This window comes from Mustela nigripes, chromosome 9 (assembly GCF_022355385.1).
Source record: "Mustela nigripes isolate SB6536 chromosome 9, MUSNIG.SB6536, whole genome shotgun sequence".
Lineage (NCBI taxonomy): Eukaryota > Metazoa > Chordata > Mammalia > Carnivora > Mustelidae > Mustela > Mustela nigripes.
In genome coordinates this window covers 36651770-36671087 of record NC_081565.1, presented here as the reverse complement: position 1 = coordinate 36671087, position 19318 = coordinate 36651770, and the positions used below count along the sequence as shown (strand labels likewise).

The 19318-nt window shown below is 54.4% G+C and overlaps 4 protein-coding genes across 10 annotated transcripts in view; 2 read left to right on the top strand and 2 right to left on the bottom strand.

Moving 5' to 3' along the window:
* Positions 1 to 2403, top strand: part of GALT (galactose-1-phosphate uridylyltransferase) — a 3750-nt gene extending 1347 nt beyond the window's left edge. For all 3 annotated transcript variants that reach the window (XM_059412266.1, XM_059412267.1, XM_059412269.1), the window contains exons 4-11: positions 113 to 161; positions 261 to 390; positions 548 to 604; positions 750 to 872; positions 1161 to 1293; positions 1393 to 1476; positions 1787 to 1941; positions 2232 to 2403. In XM_059412266.1, coding sequence (XP_059268249.1) covers positions 113 to 161; positions 261 to 390; positions 548 to 604; positions 750 to 872; positions 1161 to 1293; positions 1393 to 1476; positions 1787 to 1941; positions 2232 to 2312 — 812 coding nt within the window. In that variant the 3' untranslated portion in view covers positions 2313 to 2403. The remainder of the gene's footprint in view (positions 1 to 112; positions 162 to 260; positions 391 to 547; positions 605 to 749; positions 873 to 1160; positions 1294 to 1392; positions 1477 to 1786; positions 1942 to 2231) is intronic.
* A 1590-nt stretch (positions 2404 to 3993) lies between these two features.
* IL11RA (interleukin 11 receptor subunit alpha) lies at positions 3994 to 13015 on the top strand. 2 transcript variants are annotated; one of them, XM_059411437.1, is made up of 14 exons: positions 4031 to 4102; positions 5826 to 5909; positions 7102 to 7201; positions 7492 to 7552; positions 8555 to 8724; positions 8860 to 8974; positions 9095 to 9127; positions 9213 to 9379; positions 10085 to 10248; positions 11008 to 11149; positions 11478 to 11597; positions 11694 to 11790; positions 12023 to 12105; positions 12584 to 13015. In XM_059411437.1, exons 3-14 carry the CDS (start codon positions 7102 to 7104, stop codon positions 12598 to 12600), a joined length of 1269 nt encoding a protein of 422 aa, XP_059267420.1. In that variant the 5' UTR covers positions 4031 to 4102; positions 5826 to 5909; the 3' UTR covers positions 12601 to 13015. The 2 variants fall into 2 exon arrangements, with proteins under 2 accessions (XP_059267419.1, XP_059267420.1); XM_059411436.1 differs by lacking the exon at positions 5826 to 5909 and having other exon boundaries at positions 3994 to 4102.
* A 66-nt stretch (positions 13016 to 13081) lies between these two features.
* Positions 13082 to 16930, bottom strand: CCL27 (C-C motif chemokine ligand 27). 2 transcript variants are annotated; one of them, XM_059411440.1, is made up of 5 exons: positions 16871 to 16930; positions 15110 to 16276; positions 13735 to 14017; positions 13450 to 13582; positions 13082 to 13261 (listed from the first exon to the last, which is right to left on the bottom strand). In XM_059411440.1, exons 3-5 carry the CDS (start codon positions 13925 to 13927, stop codon positions 13102 to 13104), a joined length of 486 nt encoding a protein of 161 aa, XP_059267423.1. In that variant the 5' UTR covers positions 13928 to 14017; positions 15110 to 16276; positions 16871 to 16930; the 3' UTR covers positions 13082 to 13101. The 2 variants fall into 2 exon arrangements, with proteins under 2 accessions (XP_059267423.1, XP_059267421.1); XM_059411438.1 differs by having other exon boundaries at positions 13735 to 15699; positions 16071 to 16276.
* On the bottom strand, positions 16587 to 17931 carry LOC132024644 (uncharacterized). Of its 3 annotated transcripts, none has more exons than XM_059411442.1 (4): positions 17595 to 17931; positions 17158 to 17225; positions 16871 to 16930; positions 16587 to 16749 (listed from the first exon to the last, which is right to left on the bottom strand). In XM_059411442.1, exons 2-4 carry the CDS (start codon positions 17202 to 17204, stop codon positions 16593 to 16595), a joined length of 264 nt encoding a protein of 87 aa, XP_059267425.1. In that variant the 5' UTR covers positions 17205 to 17225; positions 17595 to 17931; the 3' UTR covers positions 16587 to 16592. The 3 variants fall into 3 exon arrangements, with proteins under 3 accessions (XP_059267425.1, XP_059267424.1, XP_059267426.1); XM_059411441.1 differs by lacking the exon at positions 17595 to 17931 and adding an exon at positions 17520 to 17584; XM_059411443.1 differs by lacking the exon at positions 17595 to 17931 and adding an exon at positions 17301 to 17512.
* Between the last annotated feature and the right edge of the window lie 1387 nt (positions 17932 to 19318).

The window sequence follows — 19318 nt, the reverse complement described above, 5'->3', positions numbered from 1 at the left end:
GGAACGGAAGAAAAGGGATGGGGGGGGGGGGGGGGTGTGGGGGTCATGGCGGGGAGAGGAGGCTGGACCTCTTGGGGAACTTCTGTTGTCAGACTACAACCTTTTACCTCAGGACCCAGTGATCATCCCCTTTTCCAAGCAGAGGCTGCTCGAGGAGTTTGGTAACTATGGATTTCCTCTCTTCAACCCAGGGCTTGGATTCTGCGCCTAGCAACAGCTAAGCCCTGTATCTCTCTCATTTCTTCTCCCACACTACCTAGTAAGGTCATGTGCTTCCACCCCTGGTCGGATGTAACACTACCACTCATGTCGGTGCCTGAGATCCGCACTGTCATTGATGCATGGGCCTCAGTGACAGAGGAGCTGGGAGCCCGGTATCCTTGGGTGCAGGTCTGTGAGGTTGCCTCCTCCCTTGGATGGATGGACAGGGAGGGGGTGACACAGCTTTGGTGCTGGGAAGCGGTATTCCTGTTCTCAAAGGGTGTGGTCAGGAGAGGCTGATTCGGTGTCTCTCTGGCTACTAAAGCTCCCTACCTCTACCTGATAGATCTTTGAAAACAAAGGAGCTATGATGGGTTGTTCCAACCCCCATCCCCACTGCCAGGTAAGTGTGTCAGGGGCTCCAGTGGATTTCTGGGCTGAGTCCAAGGCAGTATTGTGGGGAAGGGAACTGGAGGGACAGACTAAGTAATGAGGAGGCTTGGGGGTGAAGGATCTGCCAGCTCTTCACTCCTCCTGCCCCTTGACAGGTGTGGGCCAGTAGTTTTCTGCCGGATATTGCCCAGCGTGAGGAGCGAACTCAGCGGGCCTATCAGAGTCAACGTGGAGAGCCCCTGCTAATGGAATATGGCCACCAGGAGCTGCTCAGAAAGGTGGGAAAAACCCAGACCCTGTTTTCCCAAGGAACCCCTAATCTCACCATAGAAGAGAAAGGTCTGTGAAGGAGAAGGGTAGAAGGGAAATAGCAGGATACTTGATGGGAAGCTATAGCAGTAATCTAAAAGAAAGAGGATGGTGGCTTACATAGGATGGTAGTGGTGGAGGTGACGAGAAGCTATCAGATTCTGAGTACATTTTTTCTTCTCCTATTTGTTGACAACCCCTCCCCCGTCTCACCTCTCCCCCACTTTGATGACTTCATGTCCACTTGGTCTGCCCAGGAACGTTTGGTCTTAACCAGTGAGCACTGGTTGGTACTGGTCCCCTTTTGGGCAGTGTGGCCCTACCAGACACTGCTGCTGCCCCGTAGGCATGTGCGGCGCCTGCCTGAGCTGACCCCTGCTGAGCGTGATGGTGAGTCTCCCAACTGACCCAGGGGCCACGTACAGGATGGGGATGGCTCTGGTAGGGCCAACATCTTGGCCCCAGCTGAGAGTCAGGCTCTGATTCCAGATCTAGCCTCTATCATGAAGAAGCTCTTGACCAAGTATGACAACCTTTTTGAGACATCCTTTCCCTACTCCATGGGCTGGCATGGTAAGACTTTGAGCATCCATACCTATCCCCAGTGTCATTTTTGAGGTCCTGAGGCCAAGATTAGTGGACTGTAGCTCCCAGCAGCTTTGAAATACTTTTTGTGGGGTGTGTCCTGAGCAGGGATACTGGGACTGAAAGTGGAACAACAAACTTGGTGAAACTATGTTTCCCAGTCTTTTCCAATGCCTGGTCTACTTACTGGCAAGGAATGCTGGGAGATGTAGTTTTTAGGTATCCAACCTGGTTTGGGGGTAGAGGCTAGGTGGAAGAATTAAAAATGGGCTCTCCAGTTTTCTCTTCTTCCTGTTAGGGGCTCCCATGGGATCAGATGCTGGAGCCAACTGGGATCACTGGCAGCTGCATGCTCATTACTACCCTCCACTTCTGCGCTCTGCCACCATCCGGAAATTCATGGTTGGCTATGAAATGCTTGCCCAGGCCCAGAGGGACCTCACTCCCGAGCAGGTCAGGTTTCAGAGCACCCTGGATTCTTGGGATCCTTTTCTCTTCCATTTCTCCAAGGGAGTCTAAAAATCATGACCCTGAAAACCTCATAACCTAGGCATTCCTAAGGACTCAAGCTGCTCATCTCTACCTCTGGTTATTCTGGCAGTCCTTACCACCAGCCTCCTGGTCCTACAAGCCTTCCCCTCAGTGTCTCCTAGGCAGTCGTTACTACTGTTCCGCTCATATGACTCCATACCACCATTCTGGGCAGCCTGTATACTCCCTGATTGTCCCCTGTTCCCTTCCAGGCTGCGGAGAGACTAAGGACACTTCCTGAGGTTCATTACCGCCTGGGGCAGAAGGATAGGGAGACAGCAACCATCGCCTGACCACACTGACCACAGGGCCTTCTGCTTGAGGGAACCAGGGACTGGGGTTGGGAAGATGTGGGATCAATAAAAGTAAACTGTGTTTCTCAAACTTGAATCACATATTCTAATGACAGAAGAGTATGAACTATAATCCTCAGGGATCTGGGTTAAAGGCTGATGGCACAACACCAGCCACAACTTCTTTTGCCTGCTGATACTCAAAAACTTAGAGTACAAAATTTCCGCCCCAAATCTCAACCCAAATGAAGACTCAGTGCTATATCTGGCCTATAGATGATCGTATTTCTGGAGTAACAAAGGCATCATAGTTTCAAGAAATGTTTAAAATCCTGAGTTCTTGTCTGTGGCTAAGGCTTTGGGAAGCCCAGAGCCCTTCACCACCACCCCTAGGATGATATGTCAGCTCATTAGGCCTAGGCCTGAGGCTTTGGTGTGGAGCTGGTGAACAGGATCCTGGTCCCAGTGGTCAGTGGCCAGACACTGGGCTGCTGGCCAGAACCCTGGCTTTGTGAGTGGCTGCAGCTTGGCTCTGCTCCAGCCCACAGGGGCTAAAGGGGTGGGTAGGGAACGTGCACGTGGCTTTGTGTCCTTGACTTGTCTAGACTTTCACGTGCAGCATATATGGGCAGGCTTTGGCCACTTGTATTGCCCATGGGCCCCCATCATTGCAGGGAAGGAAAGCAAGAAAACAGTTTTAGCAGGAAAGGGCATGTGAGAGTTAGGAGCCCCAGCCTGGGAAGAAGGGACCCTTGAGTCTGCTCCCTCCTCTCTGCACCTGTTCCCTTGGTAAGATTATGAGAGTGTGTGGCAATAATAGGGCATGCGACCCAGGAGACTTGATGTCACCTAGTGCCCTCCAAACTTCAGGGGAGGATAGGGCCTGTGAGCAATGCAAGGATGGCCTGAGGCTTTTCATCTTAATTCTTTTCTCAAGGTAACAGTTCGGGAGGGGCTCTCATGCCAAGGCTAGGCAGTGATGACTTGGCCCAGGAGTACCTTGGCTGCCTGCCTTCTATTCCGGGGGTTTTCGTTTCTTTTTTTATCTTCAGACCCTGCAGGGGTAGGACCTGGGACTTAGAGCGTCTGGAGGGAGCTCAGACAGACATGATACACATCTCCCTTGAGGCCGCAGTGACTGGGGAGTAGATGTGAACCCTGAAGGGGGGTGGCTGGTTTCTTAAGTCCTACACCTACAAACACCTGATCCTACACCCTTGACTTGGCTGCATTTTGGAATCATTTGGGAGTTTTCAACACCGATGCCAAGGCCAGCTTCCAAAGATTCGGATTTAATTGGTTTGGAGTGTGGCTTGCCAGTTTTAAAACCAAAAGGTCCAGCAAAGTTTGAGAACCATTGCCCCACAAAAGTCCTTATCTGGAGTCTGGGGCACCTTCAGCTTCTCCAGTCACCTGCCCAATGGCTCCCCAGCCACTGAACTTGTGGCTTTGTTTTTGGACTGCTGGAAGGAGGAGGGGCCTGAAAACTTCCAGTCCTGCTGTCCCAGCAGGGCAGTGCTGTAGACGAGGACCCAGGAATCCAGCTCCACACTCTGTCCCCCAGCAGTCTCCTCAGTCCCGGACGGGACAGGAAGTGTCCGGCAGAGGTGGGGTGGAGGTGATTGGCAGTTGGAGGCTCCAATGGGCCCAGACCCCCTCCCTTTTCACCCCTGTCCTTCCATTGGTGCCTGGGCGGAGCCGCCCCCTCTGCTGGGGCCCCAGGGCGGGAGGGAGCAGAGGCCGGGGCAGAGGGCGAGGGCGGAGGGCGAAGGCGGCGGAGGCCGCAGAAGGTGAGGCCTTGGGGGAGCGGGGGGGAGTGGTGGCGGCGGCGGGAGTCCCCGGGGAAGGCCTGCCAGGAGAGGGCGGGGCAGGGTAGTGAACGATCTGAAGGGCCTGGACCGGCTGACGGACTGTCAGTGTGTGCGTGTGACTCTTAGGCTGTGTGTGACGATGTCAGCGTGTGGACCTGTACCGCTTGGTGCAGCTGTCAGTTACATGACTGCGTGTGTCAGTGCGCGTGTGGTCGAGTGTGCATGCGGCTGTGCGAGTGTGGGATTATGTGTTCTGTCCATGTGCAGTTTTTGGTGAGAGACTGGGTTGTGTGTTGGTGTGTGAGAGGGCCTGTCACAGCATAGGGAATGGGTTTGGGGAAGGTCTCTGTGGGGTTTAAGACTATGTGAGAGTGGGTGGCTGGGTTTATGTGTGCAGTATGTGACTTGAGCAGTAGCAGAGTGAGAGGGAGACTTGTAGTATGTGTGTGTCCTGTGTCAGACCGTGTATTATGTGTGTGTCCTGTGTGCTGTTTTAGACTGCGTGAGAGTGGAGCTGTGTTGTATCTTGGGGACCAACTTCATTAGTCAGTGGGACTGCCCTTTCTGCTTAACGCCCAGCAAAGACAGACCCACGCCAGCACACTTATCTTCCCTTCCTTTCTGTGCCCTGGAATCCCTCTCATTGGTCTACTGCTTATTTTCTGTTTCCCTGTCTCAGTTTCCTTTTATTTCTTTTTCTCTTCTTACTATTGTCTTTCTGGAGCTGTCAGTCATCTGTGTCTCCTCCTCACAGTTTTGTCTGCCCAGGTATCTCTTGAGGATCTGCCTCTCACATCCTCTGCATCTCTGTCTCTCTCTCTCTCTCTCTGTACCCCTGTGCCTAGCTCCCTTGCTCACCTTTGTCTCTTTGGGTACATGTGGGCCTGAGCGGTGATGAGATGTGGGATCTGCCATGCTAAGAGCTCCCTGAAAGAGGGGCTGAAACCATCATGAGGATTTGCTTTTAGGGAGTGCTGCATCCCTATCCCAGGGGCAGAGTGCTAAGTGTCTATGTGTCTGTGTGTGAGGGTATGGGTATGAGTCTGAGTGGAGGTGTCTGAGTGTGTTCATGTGACTGTGAGTGGCTATATCTGAGAGTGTGTGTCTGAGGGTAAGTGTGGGTCTTGTGTATCTGGCACCAAGGGACCAAAGGCATTTCCTGGTGCTGGGGCCCAAAGAGTGGAGGGGGAGGTGAGAAATGGCTGGAACGTCCAGGGGCAGAGGGACTGGACTCTGGGTTTTCTTTATACCTCCCAACCTGGGGCCTCCCTTCCCCTCAAAAAACAGCTAGCTATGCCCCAAGGAAATATTTGCTAGGGAGTGAAAAGAGTGGGGGCAGGAGTCTGTGTCTGATTTTTCATTTGGTTATGCCCCTGTGTGTTCAAGGGAGTGTCTTTTTGTGGACTGTGCTTAGTTGAGTCCATGCATGAATGTGGCTGGGTGAAAACCTAGGGAATCTCTCCCTGACAGGGACATAGCAGCCCTCCTTTTCCTCTTGCTGGCCCTGGCTGTGCCTGTGGCTTCCTTTCCAGACTGGGGGGGAGGCCTCTTCCCTTCCCAGGGCCTCGGGTGGGAGGGGGGGCAAAAGGGGAGGAGGGAGGAGGAATGAGGGAGGTGGGGGCCTCGCTCAGGGCGGCTGAGCTCTAGGGCCCAGAGGGGCGGAGGAGGGAAAGGGAAGGAGGGGATGATTCTGGGGTCCCAGAACTGAGTGGAGCTGAGACGGGCGCTGTAGCTGGTGCGAGGAAGTCCTGGAGGCCATGGACAGTCAGCTACTGGGATCACCGAGGTAGGGCGGGGCTAATCAGGGTGAATGTGGCTGGGGGGGTGGGGTGGGGGAGTGTGAGCCACTAGACACATTCAGACCGATACACAGACATGTGGAGGCCCTTATTCGCTCTGCTTGAGAGGGCTCAGTGCTCTTTCTCTTTTGGAGCCCTTGCTTGCTTGGACCCTCTCCCTATGTGCTCCTCCTGTGCCCATGGCCACTTCCCCACTGCCTTTCTCATCCTGCTCCAAAATCCCTCTCTCCCAGCACTCCCACGGGCAGTGGTTATCATACACCTCCTTTGCTTTTCTAGTTCCCGCTGCCCTAGCCCAGCCCTTGCGTCCCTGAACCCCACCACCTTCTGGTTTTGATGTCGGAGCATCTTTTGGTCCTGTAGCCTCCACCCCAGACCCCTTCCCTGCAGGCTTCTCACTCCTCTCAGCCTTCTCTCCGCTCCCCGACACCCTGTCTCCATCTCCTGGCTCCTTGCCCACCTCCAGCCTCTGGCAGCAGCCAAGGCATCTGGATCTGCTTAACTCTGCAGCCTCAGCCTGCACCCCAGCCCCATCCAGCCTCACAGGCTCGGGACCAACAAGATTCCAGAGTCAGGCCTAGATGAGTGGCCCAGGGAGCTGGGCTCAGGAGAGAAGAGGCCTGGCAGCCAGAGCAGGGCTAGGCCTCGTGGTAGGAAAACAGCGTGGGCTCAGACCCACCACGACAGCACCCCCACCCAAGTTTGATGAAGGCTGTCTTAGGTTAACCAGAGGCAGTGAGTCGCCCTGGGCCAGGTCAGGGTAGACACTGGAATTCCCAACAGCTGGGTTGGAGGAGTTAATGGGAGTGACTGAACTGGTGCCAGCACTTGGTGCCAGGGGTGGGCGCCAAGGGTGGTGTGTGTGGGGGGGTACTGCTGGCACAGTCTGTCGCCTCCGGCTTTTGTTCTGGGCCTTAGGCCCAGGACTGAGATGGAGGGTGTGTGTGTGTGTGTGTGTGTGTGTGTGTGTGTGTGTGTTGTTTGTTTGCATGTATGTATATGGGTGTATGGTGGAAAGGGGGACCTTAGATCAGATCAGATCTCTTGCTGTTTTCTGATACCCTGATCCCATTTGGGACCAGTTTTCTTCTAGAAGTTCCCAGTTTAGAAGAGGAGGAGGCAGGCTTTAGCCTCACATCTGGGCATGGGGGATTGCTGACCCTGCCTCTCTCTCCACAGATGAGCAGCAGCTGCTCAGGGTTGAGCAGGGTCCTGCTTGCCTTGGCTGTAGCCTTGGTGTCCACTGCCTCCCCCTGTCCCGAGGCCTGGGGCCCCACAGGTGAGAAGAATCCTGCTGTATGCCTCCAACTCTGACTTACGACTTGCCATCCTCCGTGTGAACCCTTTCCTTGCCTAGTCTGTGACCCCCAACCCCTGACATCCAACCAGGCAACATTCTTTCTCTGCCCTGTCTTCTGACCTCTATCTCTAGATTATAACATGATGCTTTGAGCCCGTGACCCCACCCAGCCTTAAAAGTCTGCTGTTTACCCTGTCGTGCTCACTAAGAGGGGGCTGGGATGGGAGAGAGGGACAGAAAGAGCCTTTCCTCAGAAATGCCCTCCACAGGGGTCCAGTATGGGCAGGCTGGCAGGTCCATGACACTGTGTTGCCCTGGAGTGACTGCTGGGTAAGTCCCCCACCCCTGCCCACGGGCTGACAGTCATGACCCTTTCTTGACTCTCTCCAGTCCTCATGCCCCTCCCATCTTTGCTCTGTGTCTTTAATCCTCATCTCTTTAGCTATGCTAACCCTCAGACCATCCTTATTTAATGGAAAATTTGAACCAACATGTATTGAGCACCTGCTCAGTCCCTGGTCTGTTCTAGGCTCTGGGATCTAGCAGCGCACATGCCTGGCAAGATGCCTGCCTGTGTAGAGGTTAGATTCTAGTAGGCCAGACAGATAATAAGCAAATATAAATCTTGCTAGGGAGTGGTACCTGCAGGGCAGAAAATCAGAAGAAAGTGACGTGGAAGAGGATAACCAATTGGTTACTTCTTCTTCTTCTTCTGGAAGAGGATAACCGATTGGTTACTACTTCTTTTTTTAAAGATTTTATTATTTATTTGACAGAGAGAGAGATCACAAGTAGGCAGAGAGGCAGGCAGAGAGAGAGGGGGAAGTAGGCTCCCTGCCGAGCAGAGAGCCCGATGCGGGGCTCGATCCCAGGACCCCAAGATCATGACTGGAGCTGAAGGCAGAGGCTTAACCCACTGAGCACCCCAGGCGCCTCTGATTGATTACTTTTTATTGGTAATAAGGGAAGGCTTCTCTGAGGAGGTGACATTGAAGCTAATTTCTGAAGGTCAAGAAATAGGCAGCCATGCACGTGTTAGGCATTCCTGACTGAGGGAATAGCTAGTGCAAATGCCCTGAGGTGTGAATGAGTTCAATACTCTTGAACAGAAAGAAGACCTATGTGACTGAAGTGTAGTGGGTGAGGGGGCGAGAGAGAGGAGCTGAAGAAGGAAAGGAAGGCAAGGGCTAGATCACCAGGGGCTTTGTAAACGCCTGGATTTAAAGGACCTAAAAGGGTTTTATTGCAAGCGCAGTGAGAAGCCAATGGAGAGCTGTGGCTTGGGTTAACACTTTAAATCTTCCCTCTATCATCACCTCATCTCACCCCCAGGGCCCCGGTGTCCTGGTTTCGGGACGGGGAGACGAGACTGCTCCAGGGACCTGACTCTGGGCTAGGGCATGAACTGGTCTTGGCCCGGGCAGACAGCACCGACGAAGGCACCTACATCTGCCGGACCCTGGATGGTGCACTTGGGGGAATTGTGACCCTACAGCTGGGCTGTGAGTTGGGGAGGGAGTATTGGGTGGCCGCGATGAGGCAAGGGGCTGCTGAGGGCATCCAGGCCCTGAGTAGGCCCTCTCGGAGGGGAAGGACCTGGGGACTTCTCAGACTCCAGTTGCACCTTCTGCCTCTAGACCCCCCAGCCCGCCCTGTTGTCTCCTGCCAAGCAGCTGACTATGAGAACTTCTCTTGCACTTGGAGTCCCAGTCAGGTCAGCGGTTTACCCACCCGCTACCTCACCTCCTACAGGTGTGTGCATGATTGGGTGTGTAAGCCTATACATTTGGGTGTGTGTGGGAGGCAGAAGGCCTCAGAGGGAGGGAGGATCCTCTTTTCCTTCCTGACCTCAGATGGTCCCCTTCCTGCCAGGAAGAAGACCGTACCAGGAGCTGATGGCATGAGGTAGGACATAAAGGAGAGGCTGGGGACTCCAGCTGGATCCCCTAATGAGCATTTCCAAATCCCACAACCACATTGTCCCTCCTAGGATGAATCCATCCACAGGGCCCTGGCCGTGCCCACAGGATCCTCCAGGGGCTGCCCGCTGTGTAGTCCATGGGGCAGAGTTCTGGAGCCAGTACCGAATAAATGTGACTGAGGTGAACCCACTGGGGGCCAGCACACGCCTGCTGGATGTGAGCTTGCAGAGCATCTGTGAGTACCCATTCCCGCTGCACCTCAGAGACCCCAGATGGACTTCAGGGCACAGAGACCCCAACACCAAACCTCCACCTACCAGAGCTCCCAAACAGTTCCCTCCTGATGGAGACCCCATTTTAGCACACAGGTAGCTACCGTGGAGACTAACAAGCCGAAGAGATCAGCCCAGGAGGCAGGGTTACCTCAGCCTCTAGAGGTTGCTACCCCTAGCCCCTCCTGGCTTCTAGTGCACAAGTCCTTCCCGGGTGCCTAGCCCCAGACTGCCTCTGGTTCCAGGCCCTGTGCTAAAGGCAACCATGTCTTGTGTCCTCCCTGCCCAGTGTAAGCCCTTGCTGGCCTCTCTTTCTTTTGATCTGTATGTGGGAGAGGGAACTAAACCTCTAGTTAAGAGCTAGAGAGAGACAAGCAGACCCCACGCTGAGCATGGAGCCTGATGTGGGCCCAATCCCATAACCCTGAGATCCTGACCCGAGCCGAAACTAAGAGGAGGACGCCCAACTGGCTGAGCCACCCAGGCGCCCCAGCTCATTTTATAACAGGGATAACAGACAGGTCCTGAGCCCAGAGGATGATCAAGCTCAAGATTTCCCCAGACCCCTTGGAAATGCCTCCTTCAGGTACCTTTAGGCACATACCCACCTTCCCTTGGTGGGTATATGCCTTTGTCCCGTCCTGACTTTGTGTCTCCACTACCCTCAGTGCGCCCTGACCCACCCCAGGGGCTTCGGGTAGAGTCGGTTCCTGGCTATCCCCGCCGTCTGCATGCCAGCTGGACGTACCCTGACTCTTGGCCCCGCCAGCCCCACTTTCTGCTCAAGTTCCGACTGCAGTACCGTCCAGCGCAGCATCCAGCCTGGTCCACGGTGAGGCCTGGAATGTGCCCCAGACTTCATGTGCCTGGCTATTCTACGTAGCGTACTGGCAGGTCACCAGAGCCCTGTCACCTCCCCCAGTAGAGTACTGTCCCTGGGTGATCCTTTGTGCCAGGTGCTGGGGTTGCTGCTGGGTGCGAAAGGCCCACTCTGCCTTGTGGGGGCTGTAACTCTGATGCCAGCCCATCTGTGGGAGGACAGGAGTGGCTTTTTGCAAATGACTTTTCTAGAAAAAGGAGTGCCTTTCACCCAGAGGCACATTCTCATACAAACATTCATATATCCAGATGAGGACAGTAGTGAATTTCCACCTCTGAAGATATTAAAGATTGGCTGGCAGCAAGTCTGGGGAGCAGCGGCTTCAGATAATGCCCAGTATTTATTGGGTGCTGCCTGCCCACCAGGGCATACTACACATTTAGTATGCATTGTCTTATTTGGGTATATTCTCCACTATTTTACAAATGAAGAAACCAAGGCACAGAGTGGCCCAAGGTCACTCAGTAAGTGCTACAGCAAGGATTTGAACCCAAGCAGGCTGCCTGTGTAACCACTATGCACTTTCATCTTCCACACACTTGGTGTACACCTGACGCCACCAGCCACCCCACATGAGGCCCAGACAGCTCCTGCAGTCTGACAGGGATGGAACTGGGAGGAAGGGGTGCTCTTTGCTAACTAAGGCTGGGGGGAGATAGGCTTGGCATTAACAACCTAGATAACTGGCCAAGGAGTCATCTTCATTCCCAGGTGGAACCAGCTGGATTGGAGGAAGTGATCACGGATGCCGTGGCTGGGCTGCCCCACGCTGTACGAGTCAGTGCCCGGGACTTTCTGGACGCTGGCACATGGAGTGCTTGGAGTCCTGAGGCCTGGGGAACTCCGAGCACCGGTGAGAGACAGCCCAGGGCACAGGCACCAAGCCCGTCCTGCAGCATCTGTCGGCTGGATTGGTGTGCAAGTGGGCTGCACGCACATGCCCTGCCAGTGGCAATTGAGGTCCCAGTCTTCAGCCTTGGCTCTCCTCAGCCCTGCCCCAGTTTAAGCCCTGCCCCTCAGCCTCCACCTCTGTTAGGTCCCCAGAAGCTGGCTCTACCCTTTCGGCTTCCACCTCCTGGGCTCCCCCCATGTCCAAGCCAGGCCCTGGCCTCCCCTCGCAGACCCTGTCTTCCACAGCCACCCCGTGTGGAGAGTTCTCTTCAAGTCTCGCCTCCCTTCAGGGCCTTTGCTGAAGGAGATGCCAGCTGAGGGACAGCTACAGAAGCCCCTGGAGAAAGAGCCTCAGGCAGACAGCCCCGCTCCCCCCAGGCCCTCCCTCCTGCCGGACCCACGGCCACTTGGTAAGCTTGGGCAGGTGAACAAAGGTTGTATAGTATGGGAAAGGGTTTGGTCAGGCAGCCTCGCTGTGACTGTGGCCTGTGACCCTCCCCCCTCAGACCACAGAGACCCCCTGGAGCAGGTAGCAGTGTTGGCATCTTTGGGAATCTTCTCTTTCCTGGGACTGGCAGCTGGGGCCCTGGCACTGGGGCTCTGGTAAGTAACTGCCAGTAGTCCCCTCAAATTTGGAGCCCACACAGATGTTCTGATAACAGACCACACCTGTTCCCACCCTTCATGATTTCCCAGGGAAACTCTGATTCTGGAACAACTCCCTCCTTCTCCCTCCAACCCCCACTTCATTATTGGCACTGATTTCTCTCCTGACCCTGTATTTATACACTGTTTTGGAGGAGACAAAGATGCCCACTACCTTTTTGTGCTCCAGGCTGAGACTGAGACCAGATGGGAAGGATGGACCCCAAAAGCCTGGGTTCTTGGCTCCAGTGATTCCAGTAGACAAGATTCCAGGTGAGTAGGTCATCTAGGTTTGGACTCAGAGGTTTGTACCCTCATTTTGAGTGTCTGGATTAATAGCCGGATGCTCTTGTCAGAGTTGGGTCACCTCATTCATACAAAGTCTGAGCTCAGGGATAGACCTTTCATTCTTGAGTCCTTGGGCTCAGAGTTGGGTCTCTTCCTTCCCTCACATGGTATTTGGGTTCTTCGATTGGGCCCCCCCTCATTTTCAGGGTGTTAAGCTAAGAGCTGGATATCTATCTTGATTCTGGGGTGTCTTAGATCAGAGCGGGGTCCCCTCCCTTATTCTCAATGTATCTGGGTCCAGAACTAGGAACACTTCATCTTCAGGGTGTTGGGGTTCAGAGCTGGGTTCCCCTACTCATTCTTGGTGTTGGGCTCAGACCTTCTTCCCCTCCCTCATTTTCAGGGTGTCTGGGCCAAAATCTAGTCCTTTTATCTTCCTTGATTTGCCTCCTGCTTCTTCTAGGAGCCCCAAACCTGTAGATGACCCAGGAGGGCTTCAGCTGATTCCACCTATAACTCTGTCTTGCTCGTGTGGATGGATAGAATCCAGGCAGGATAGTAGATCCCCACGGAGGCAGGAGGGCGGGGAGTGGTCTCAGCTGGAGATTCTGTTTGGAACCCAGTTCTGTCAGACTTTGTTCCAGACTTGCCAGCTGAAAGGTGCCTGGACCTCTCATTTCATCTCAGAGCTGGAGGTCCACCTGAGGAATGTGTGTAGATGTGTGTTCGTGTCCATGTGTGCCCATGTGTATGTGAGGTAGGGAACATGTTTTCTCTCAATGTATGCATGTAGGTGCCTGGGGAATATCTGTGGCTCCTTGGCACTTGGCTTTGCCCCTGGAGGGGTTTGTGAAGATGTGAATAAAGAGAACGAGGAGGTTCTTCTGTTTATTAACACGTCTCCCAGATTCAGATTCGGGGCCCACAGGAGAATGCACAGAATTTGGAAACCACAGTCAGAGACTGTTATCCAGTGCTGCTTTATTGTTCCAGCTCCTGGGGCCCCTGGCCCATTTTCCCTATCAGCCCCAAATTCAGGTTAGGCAGAGTCCCCTGGAGCCTCCTCCCTTGGCGCTCGAACCACCGAGCTAGGCTGCGGTTCTGAGGGTGGATGCAGACACTGCGTCGAGACAGGTGAAGCCTAGGAAAGGAAAGGTGCAAAGCCATAGTCATAGCTTGGCGATGAGGTTAGAGTCCAGGGGTTAGGGCAAAGGCTAGATGAAAACCCAAATCAGCATCAGAATTAGCAGTTGGGGTTGGGGTTGGCATCAGCATCAGGGGATGGGACTGAGGTCAGGGTTCTGTATAAGGGAGAGGGTCAGAGCTCACACAAAGGCCTGGAGGTGACAGTCCCCATCAGCTTCCTGCACTTCCACCCGGATGACCCTCCTCAGTAGCTTGTTCGAGAGTGGCTGGCGGTAGAGCTGAGTACAGCAGGTAATGCTGGTTGGCAGTGGCAGTGCTAGGGGACAATGGGGCCATATGTTCAGAGGGCTCCTGACCCAAAACCCTTCCATTAGACACCTGGAGGATGGACTTCCTTGGTCCCTTTCCCTCCATCCCGTTCCAGAGGCATTCTGAGGAAATGCCCTTCTAGACCCCCCAAGCGCTCACCTGCTCCAGGGTCTGGGCTCAGCAGCAGCAACAGCAGCAGCAGCAGCAGGACGCTGCTTGTGGATGAGGGCCCCTTCATGCTGCTCAGCCTGGGTACTTCTCTCTCTCCTCCTCCTTCTCCCCTACCTTTTATCTGGTGCCTTTTACCTGGGGCACCAGGTGAGTCAGAGGCAGATGAAGATGTATTGCTCATCCTGTGACATTCCTGGGCCCTAATTGCCACAGACCCCTTCCTCTTCCAGGGCTGCCATTTCACTTGGCTTCTAAGCCCTGGACAGAGAAGCTGGAGAGAGGGGTAGTGGCTGATGTGAAGACTGATGGTACAGTGACTGAATAAGGGCACCTAAGTATCCACATGTTCAGGGATGGACATTCACACTCACAAACCCACAGTCATAGTCACACCTCAATCACTCAGTCAACCTTATGTCCAGAGACAGAATCACATAGCCCCAGTTGTACTCAAAGTCCCACTCCCACATAGTTGTGTCTTCACAATCATTCAATCACACACAAATTCTCATAGGGATTGTGGGTGGGGTGGGAGCAGATGGCAGGCCAGCACCAACTTGCCTTCATCTTCCCCTCTCTCCTTCCTGCCCTAGCCTGCCTGTCTTATCAGGAAAAATTGATGGGTATGGATCCTTAAAGCAAGCTCTGCTGGCTGAGGATGAGTCTTGGCTGGGACAGTCACATCCAGAGTGAGGAGCTGGGTGCTACTGGGGTACCTTTGGGATGCTAAGGTGAGGGCTGCTTTACCCAGGGAGATGAGACAGGGCAGAAGGATGGGGTGGATAAGGCGGAAAGAGAAGAGAAGATAAAGTTCTTTGGTGCCAGATTGCTGCTGTCAAACAAGAAAAAGACCCAAGAAATCTTACCATCCTATTTTTGCCTGGTCTTGTCCCAGAAATAGCAGCCTCTTACCAGCAGGGTCCTGGGGGTTCCAGACTCAGTCCTGGCTTATTGAGACATCAGACTCAAGAGCTCAATTACTTCTCTTTTGTTCTATTCAAATTCCAGCCTCTCCCTGCTGCCCACCCAGATCCAGTAATTCACCCCCCCCAACCCTTATATATTTTGCATCCCTGCATCCCATCATCTTGCTAAAACCCTAACTTCTCCTCTCCTTCCTGTCTCTTGTCTCCTAATTGCATTTCCAGCCTCCACTCCCTTCTTCCCCTTATCCCCTAAAGCAAAAGTCCTCCTCCTCCTCTTGTCCTTTCCAGGAAGCCAGGGACTGCCTGTGGTGGGGATAAGCTGCTAAGTTTAATGCCTCTGGCACCTTGAATTTCCCACTCCTGGTCTGGGGATTTCAATCCTCAAGTCCTGCTTTCTTTTTGAAACATAAACTGAGTCATAACCTAGTAATCCAGACCTTATCTGGTTGTTGTAAGGGTGCCTTCTGCAGCCTTCTGCTCTGTGGCCAACTCTCCTCTAAGGGGCAGGCCTTCTCCCGGGATAGGGACGCAAACCTATCCTGGGCATCTTGCTGCTGCAGGGCTGCTGAAACAAGTGGGAGGAACCATCCATTCCAAGAGTAAGAACTAGTCCCCGTGCCATGCTGACCAGCTCGAGCTTCTCCTCCTTCCTGTCCAGGGTAAGGCCTGAAGGCCCTTTCCTGGAGTTTGTCTTATGGATACTCAGGAATTCTGACAGTGTCCTGGTGAGGTGTTGGCCCAGGGCTGGACAGGGCACTCCACTTCTGACAGGGTTCCTGATGTAGAAGTTCTGAAGAAATGGCTCAGGAACTTGGGTCCATTCTTGAAGGTGGCCACAACCCAGAGGTCACTCATCTTGAACTGCTAGTACCTAGAGGCCTTGGAGTCTCTCCCACCCTCCAGTCTGGACTTGTGCCCCAGAGCTTGGGTGCAGCTCTTGGGAGGCCATTTACTTATCCCAGATCTCCATCAGCTGGTTGTCTGCCACATACTTTGTGGTCTTTCCTGGACCAATCGATCCAGATACCTGGGAAGACAAGAAATAAATTCTTCCAGGTATGCACCCATCTCTCCCCTTTGGCTCTTCCAAAGATAGGGCCAAGTCTTCTCCCTAGCCACAGTCTGCTGTGAGGGGGGGAGCCCCAGGCTGAAAGTTAGCTTTGCCCCATAAATTGGGCCGTCTCTTTTCTTAATCTTCCCTGTACCTTTTCTGGTGCTGGGTCTCCTCCCTAACTGAAAGCAGGCCCACTAGGAGTCCCTCACCCTCAGCACTTCAGGAGCTAGAGAGTCTCAGGTCAACTAGGTGACAAGACAGGGGTGGCAGGGAGCTGTGGCCTTTGGGTTCTCCTAGGGATAGAGCAAGAACTGCTAGGTAAGCTGATGCCAAGTATCTTTAACCTGGGAAACACTGGGGGAGCCAGAAGTTGCCGTATTAATTGTAGGAAAGATCTCCAACCATCCCAAGTCACTCCCCTGTGGCAGGCTGAGGGAGTCGGCGTCTAGGAATCTTCTCCTCTCACAGCCCACTTCCTACAACTCTGGGCTTACAGTAGTTTAGATTCACTCTCAGAAGAAGATTCTCCAGACACCTGGCCAAGTCCTGTCTAGAAGGAAGGTGGAACACATCAATGTGGGGATAGCCTGGGAGGAAGACAGGGACAGGGTTACTTAGTTCCCAGCATATAGGCTACTTAAGTGAAGTGTGTGTGTGTGTGTGTGTGGTGGGTGTGTGTGTGGGGGTTAGGTGGCGCAGGGCAGTGACCCTGAGAAGGGATCTTTAGTAGTAACCGGGGCCAAGATATGGAGATATGGATAGGGAGGGAAGCCCTGTCAGTAACGAAAAGCAGGCGTGTAGAGGGGCTCCCAGCCCGAATGGCGGCAGCGGCGGCAGAGTCAGGAGGGCAGCACGGTGGCTTCGGTTTAAATCTTTAATGCACCGGCTGGCTGGGCAGTGGCGGTGGGGGTGCGGCGGGGGAGGCCGCGACCCGAGCGCTGGGGGGCAGGGCCCAGGCCGCTTGACAGACAGCTCATCAGGCCTCGCAGAGGCTCCAGCTTCTGCTCCCGGGGATGCGCCGAGCTGTGGGGCAACCCGACAGTGGCATGAGGCAGGGAGGGGACTCCCGGATTCCCCCCATCCGTCCTCCTGAGGCTGAGCCTCGTATGCCCCGGGCGGGTCCGCGGTGTCGCAGCCCCCTCACCTCCTGTCCCTCCGCCACATGCGCAGCCAGGGAAAAAAGTAGAAGCAACCCCAGTAGATCCTGCAGAGAGAAGGCCGGGCCGGGCGGGGCGGGGCGGGGCTGACCCCACGGACTCCGCCGTTCAGACGCCTCGCCCCTCCCTTGGAAGGCCCCGCCCTTTGGAGGCGGTCCCCTCCGCAGCCCACGCCCCCTGATGGGCCCCACGCCTCCCGCCCGCGGAGAACTCGCGCCCTCCCCCAACCCCGGAGCGGCTAGGTTCCTCCTCCGCAGAACCCGCCTCCACTCACTCCTCCTCCGCCTCCAGCGCCACCTCGTATCTCCTCAATCCCGACATGTCCTGGGCTCCGAACGTCTCCTGGGGAGCGGCATGATTGGATCAAGGATACTCCAACCCCAGGTCCCCTTCTGTCATTCTCGGGACCAGTCTGACCTGTTCTCAGATAATCTGAGGCAGGTGCCCCCGGGAAGCCTCAATTGCCACATTGGGACAGGGTGGGACTGAAGAATTGGGAGGCATCAGACGTTAAGGAATTAGGAGGTCGATCATCGCGGGGGCCTGGGGCATCCAGGGGGTCAGGACGAAAGATTTTTCGGTCATGGACCTGGGATATTTGGGGCCCTAGGTGAGGATTTCGGGGGCTGGCATCACCTGGAGGGGGGCTGAGGGGTCGGCGCAGCCTAAACTCCCGCCCTCCCTGGCTCCACCCCGGAAACAGACCGTTACCGTTACGTCATAGGGACTCCGTCGCGCTCCAGGGGTGGGGTTTGCCTATTACCCGGAAGGGGCGAAGTCTGAGGGTTTCTTCAGAGGAGGAGGAGTTAAAGTGTCACGCGGGAGGTGGAGCCAGGGTCCTTCTGTCACTAAAGGGACCGAGTCGGGCCCTATTACCTAGGTTGCGGAAGGAGTGTGGGATTGTCTTTTGTCAGGGATAGTGTCAGATTGCGGAACTCCCTCCCTGGAGACCTCAGCCCCAGGCAGCAAAATGAGAGCTTTGGGACTCTATCCAGTGCTGTTTTCCTAGTCTTCTCTCGTCTTGCTCTGCCCTCTGCCCTGCCACTTGTTTGGCTGTGGTCTGAGAAGGAATAGGTCTCCAGAGAGGTCTCAGCTTAGATGAAGCAGACTACAGAAGTACTTGATGTGTGAGTGGCTTTGTCCAAGTCACTTGATGGCCAGGAGGTCACAGCCCTTCCTCTCTGAGCTGAAATTTATCTTCCTCTGATTTTTTGTTCCTACAGTCAGTCATTCGGTCTGCAAATATATCATGCTAGGAATGGGTATACAGCAGTAGAGCAGCCAGATTATTACAGGAAACATATAGCACAGTGGTTGGAGGCAATAGAGCGTGTTGCCGTAGAACCTAGAGAGCGCAATTAACCAAGCATGGGAGGTTGGGAATAGCTGTCTCTTTGAATTTCCCATGTAATAGGAATGTCTTTTTTTTTTTTTTTTTTTTTATGAGCCCCTTGGATAGTCACACCTGAGTTTATGCTAAGAGATGGGATGACTTAGGATCATCTGGGGAGGGAGGAAGAGACCCTTCTGGCTAGACTGTAGGGGAGTGACCAGAGTCATTCAGGCTTTAGTGTGGCAAATGGGTACACTACTCTTTTCCCCCATCCCACCTTTTTTCTCCCTCTCATACCTCTCTTCCCCTGCCTGGGCCACAAACAAGATTGTAGACAGGTCCGTGGGTACCGGTTGGGTTTTACTGGAAGCATTGCTGTCTTGAGTGTAGAGGAGAAGCTGCGCTCCTGCCACACTCACTCCTGCTCACACTCACACTCCCATTGACACTCCAGGCCCTGTCTCTGCTGGGTCAGGTCTGGTGTAGAGCTGCTGGAGGCCTGGTTCTGATCCTTGGTTCCCCAGGACTGCAGTGAGTCACATCCCTTCACTTGGACACAGGGCTCCCTCTGGGGCTGCCATGGGTTAACTACAGTGGTGCTCCTAGGGCAGGAAGGAGAGGGCAGGAAGGAAAGGGCAGGAAGGAGAGGCAGGGGCATGGGTTGGGTCTTGAGCAGGGGCTGTGAGGGAGGAGGCAGGGCTGGGGAGGGTTGGGGTTGCCTTTGCAGAGTTCTTCTGCAGTCTCCGGATGATGCAGTCCACCCAGGACTGGTCTGGAGGGGCATAAAGGTGGTGATTTCTCAGTGCAGTGAACCTGGAATAAGAAGGAATGGAAAAGAGTCCTGGAACCCAGCTTCCTGGCAGGCCCTGGTGTGAGGGGCAGAAACTGAGGACCGCATCTGGGACCCTCCTGGTTCAGGGGCTTCCTTGTGGTGAGGAGCTTGGCAAGGAGAAGGGAAGTAAAATGATGAGTGGAGGCCCAGGTGACAGAGGAGGTGATTGGAAGAGGAAGAGACCAGTTCATTTTCACCGCCTCCCCCACAAAGACAGCAGTACCCTACAGCCATCATTGAGAAGGAGATAGGAACAAAAAGGCACCAGAA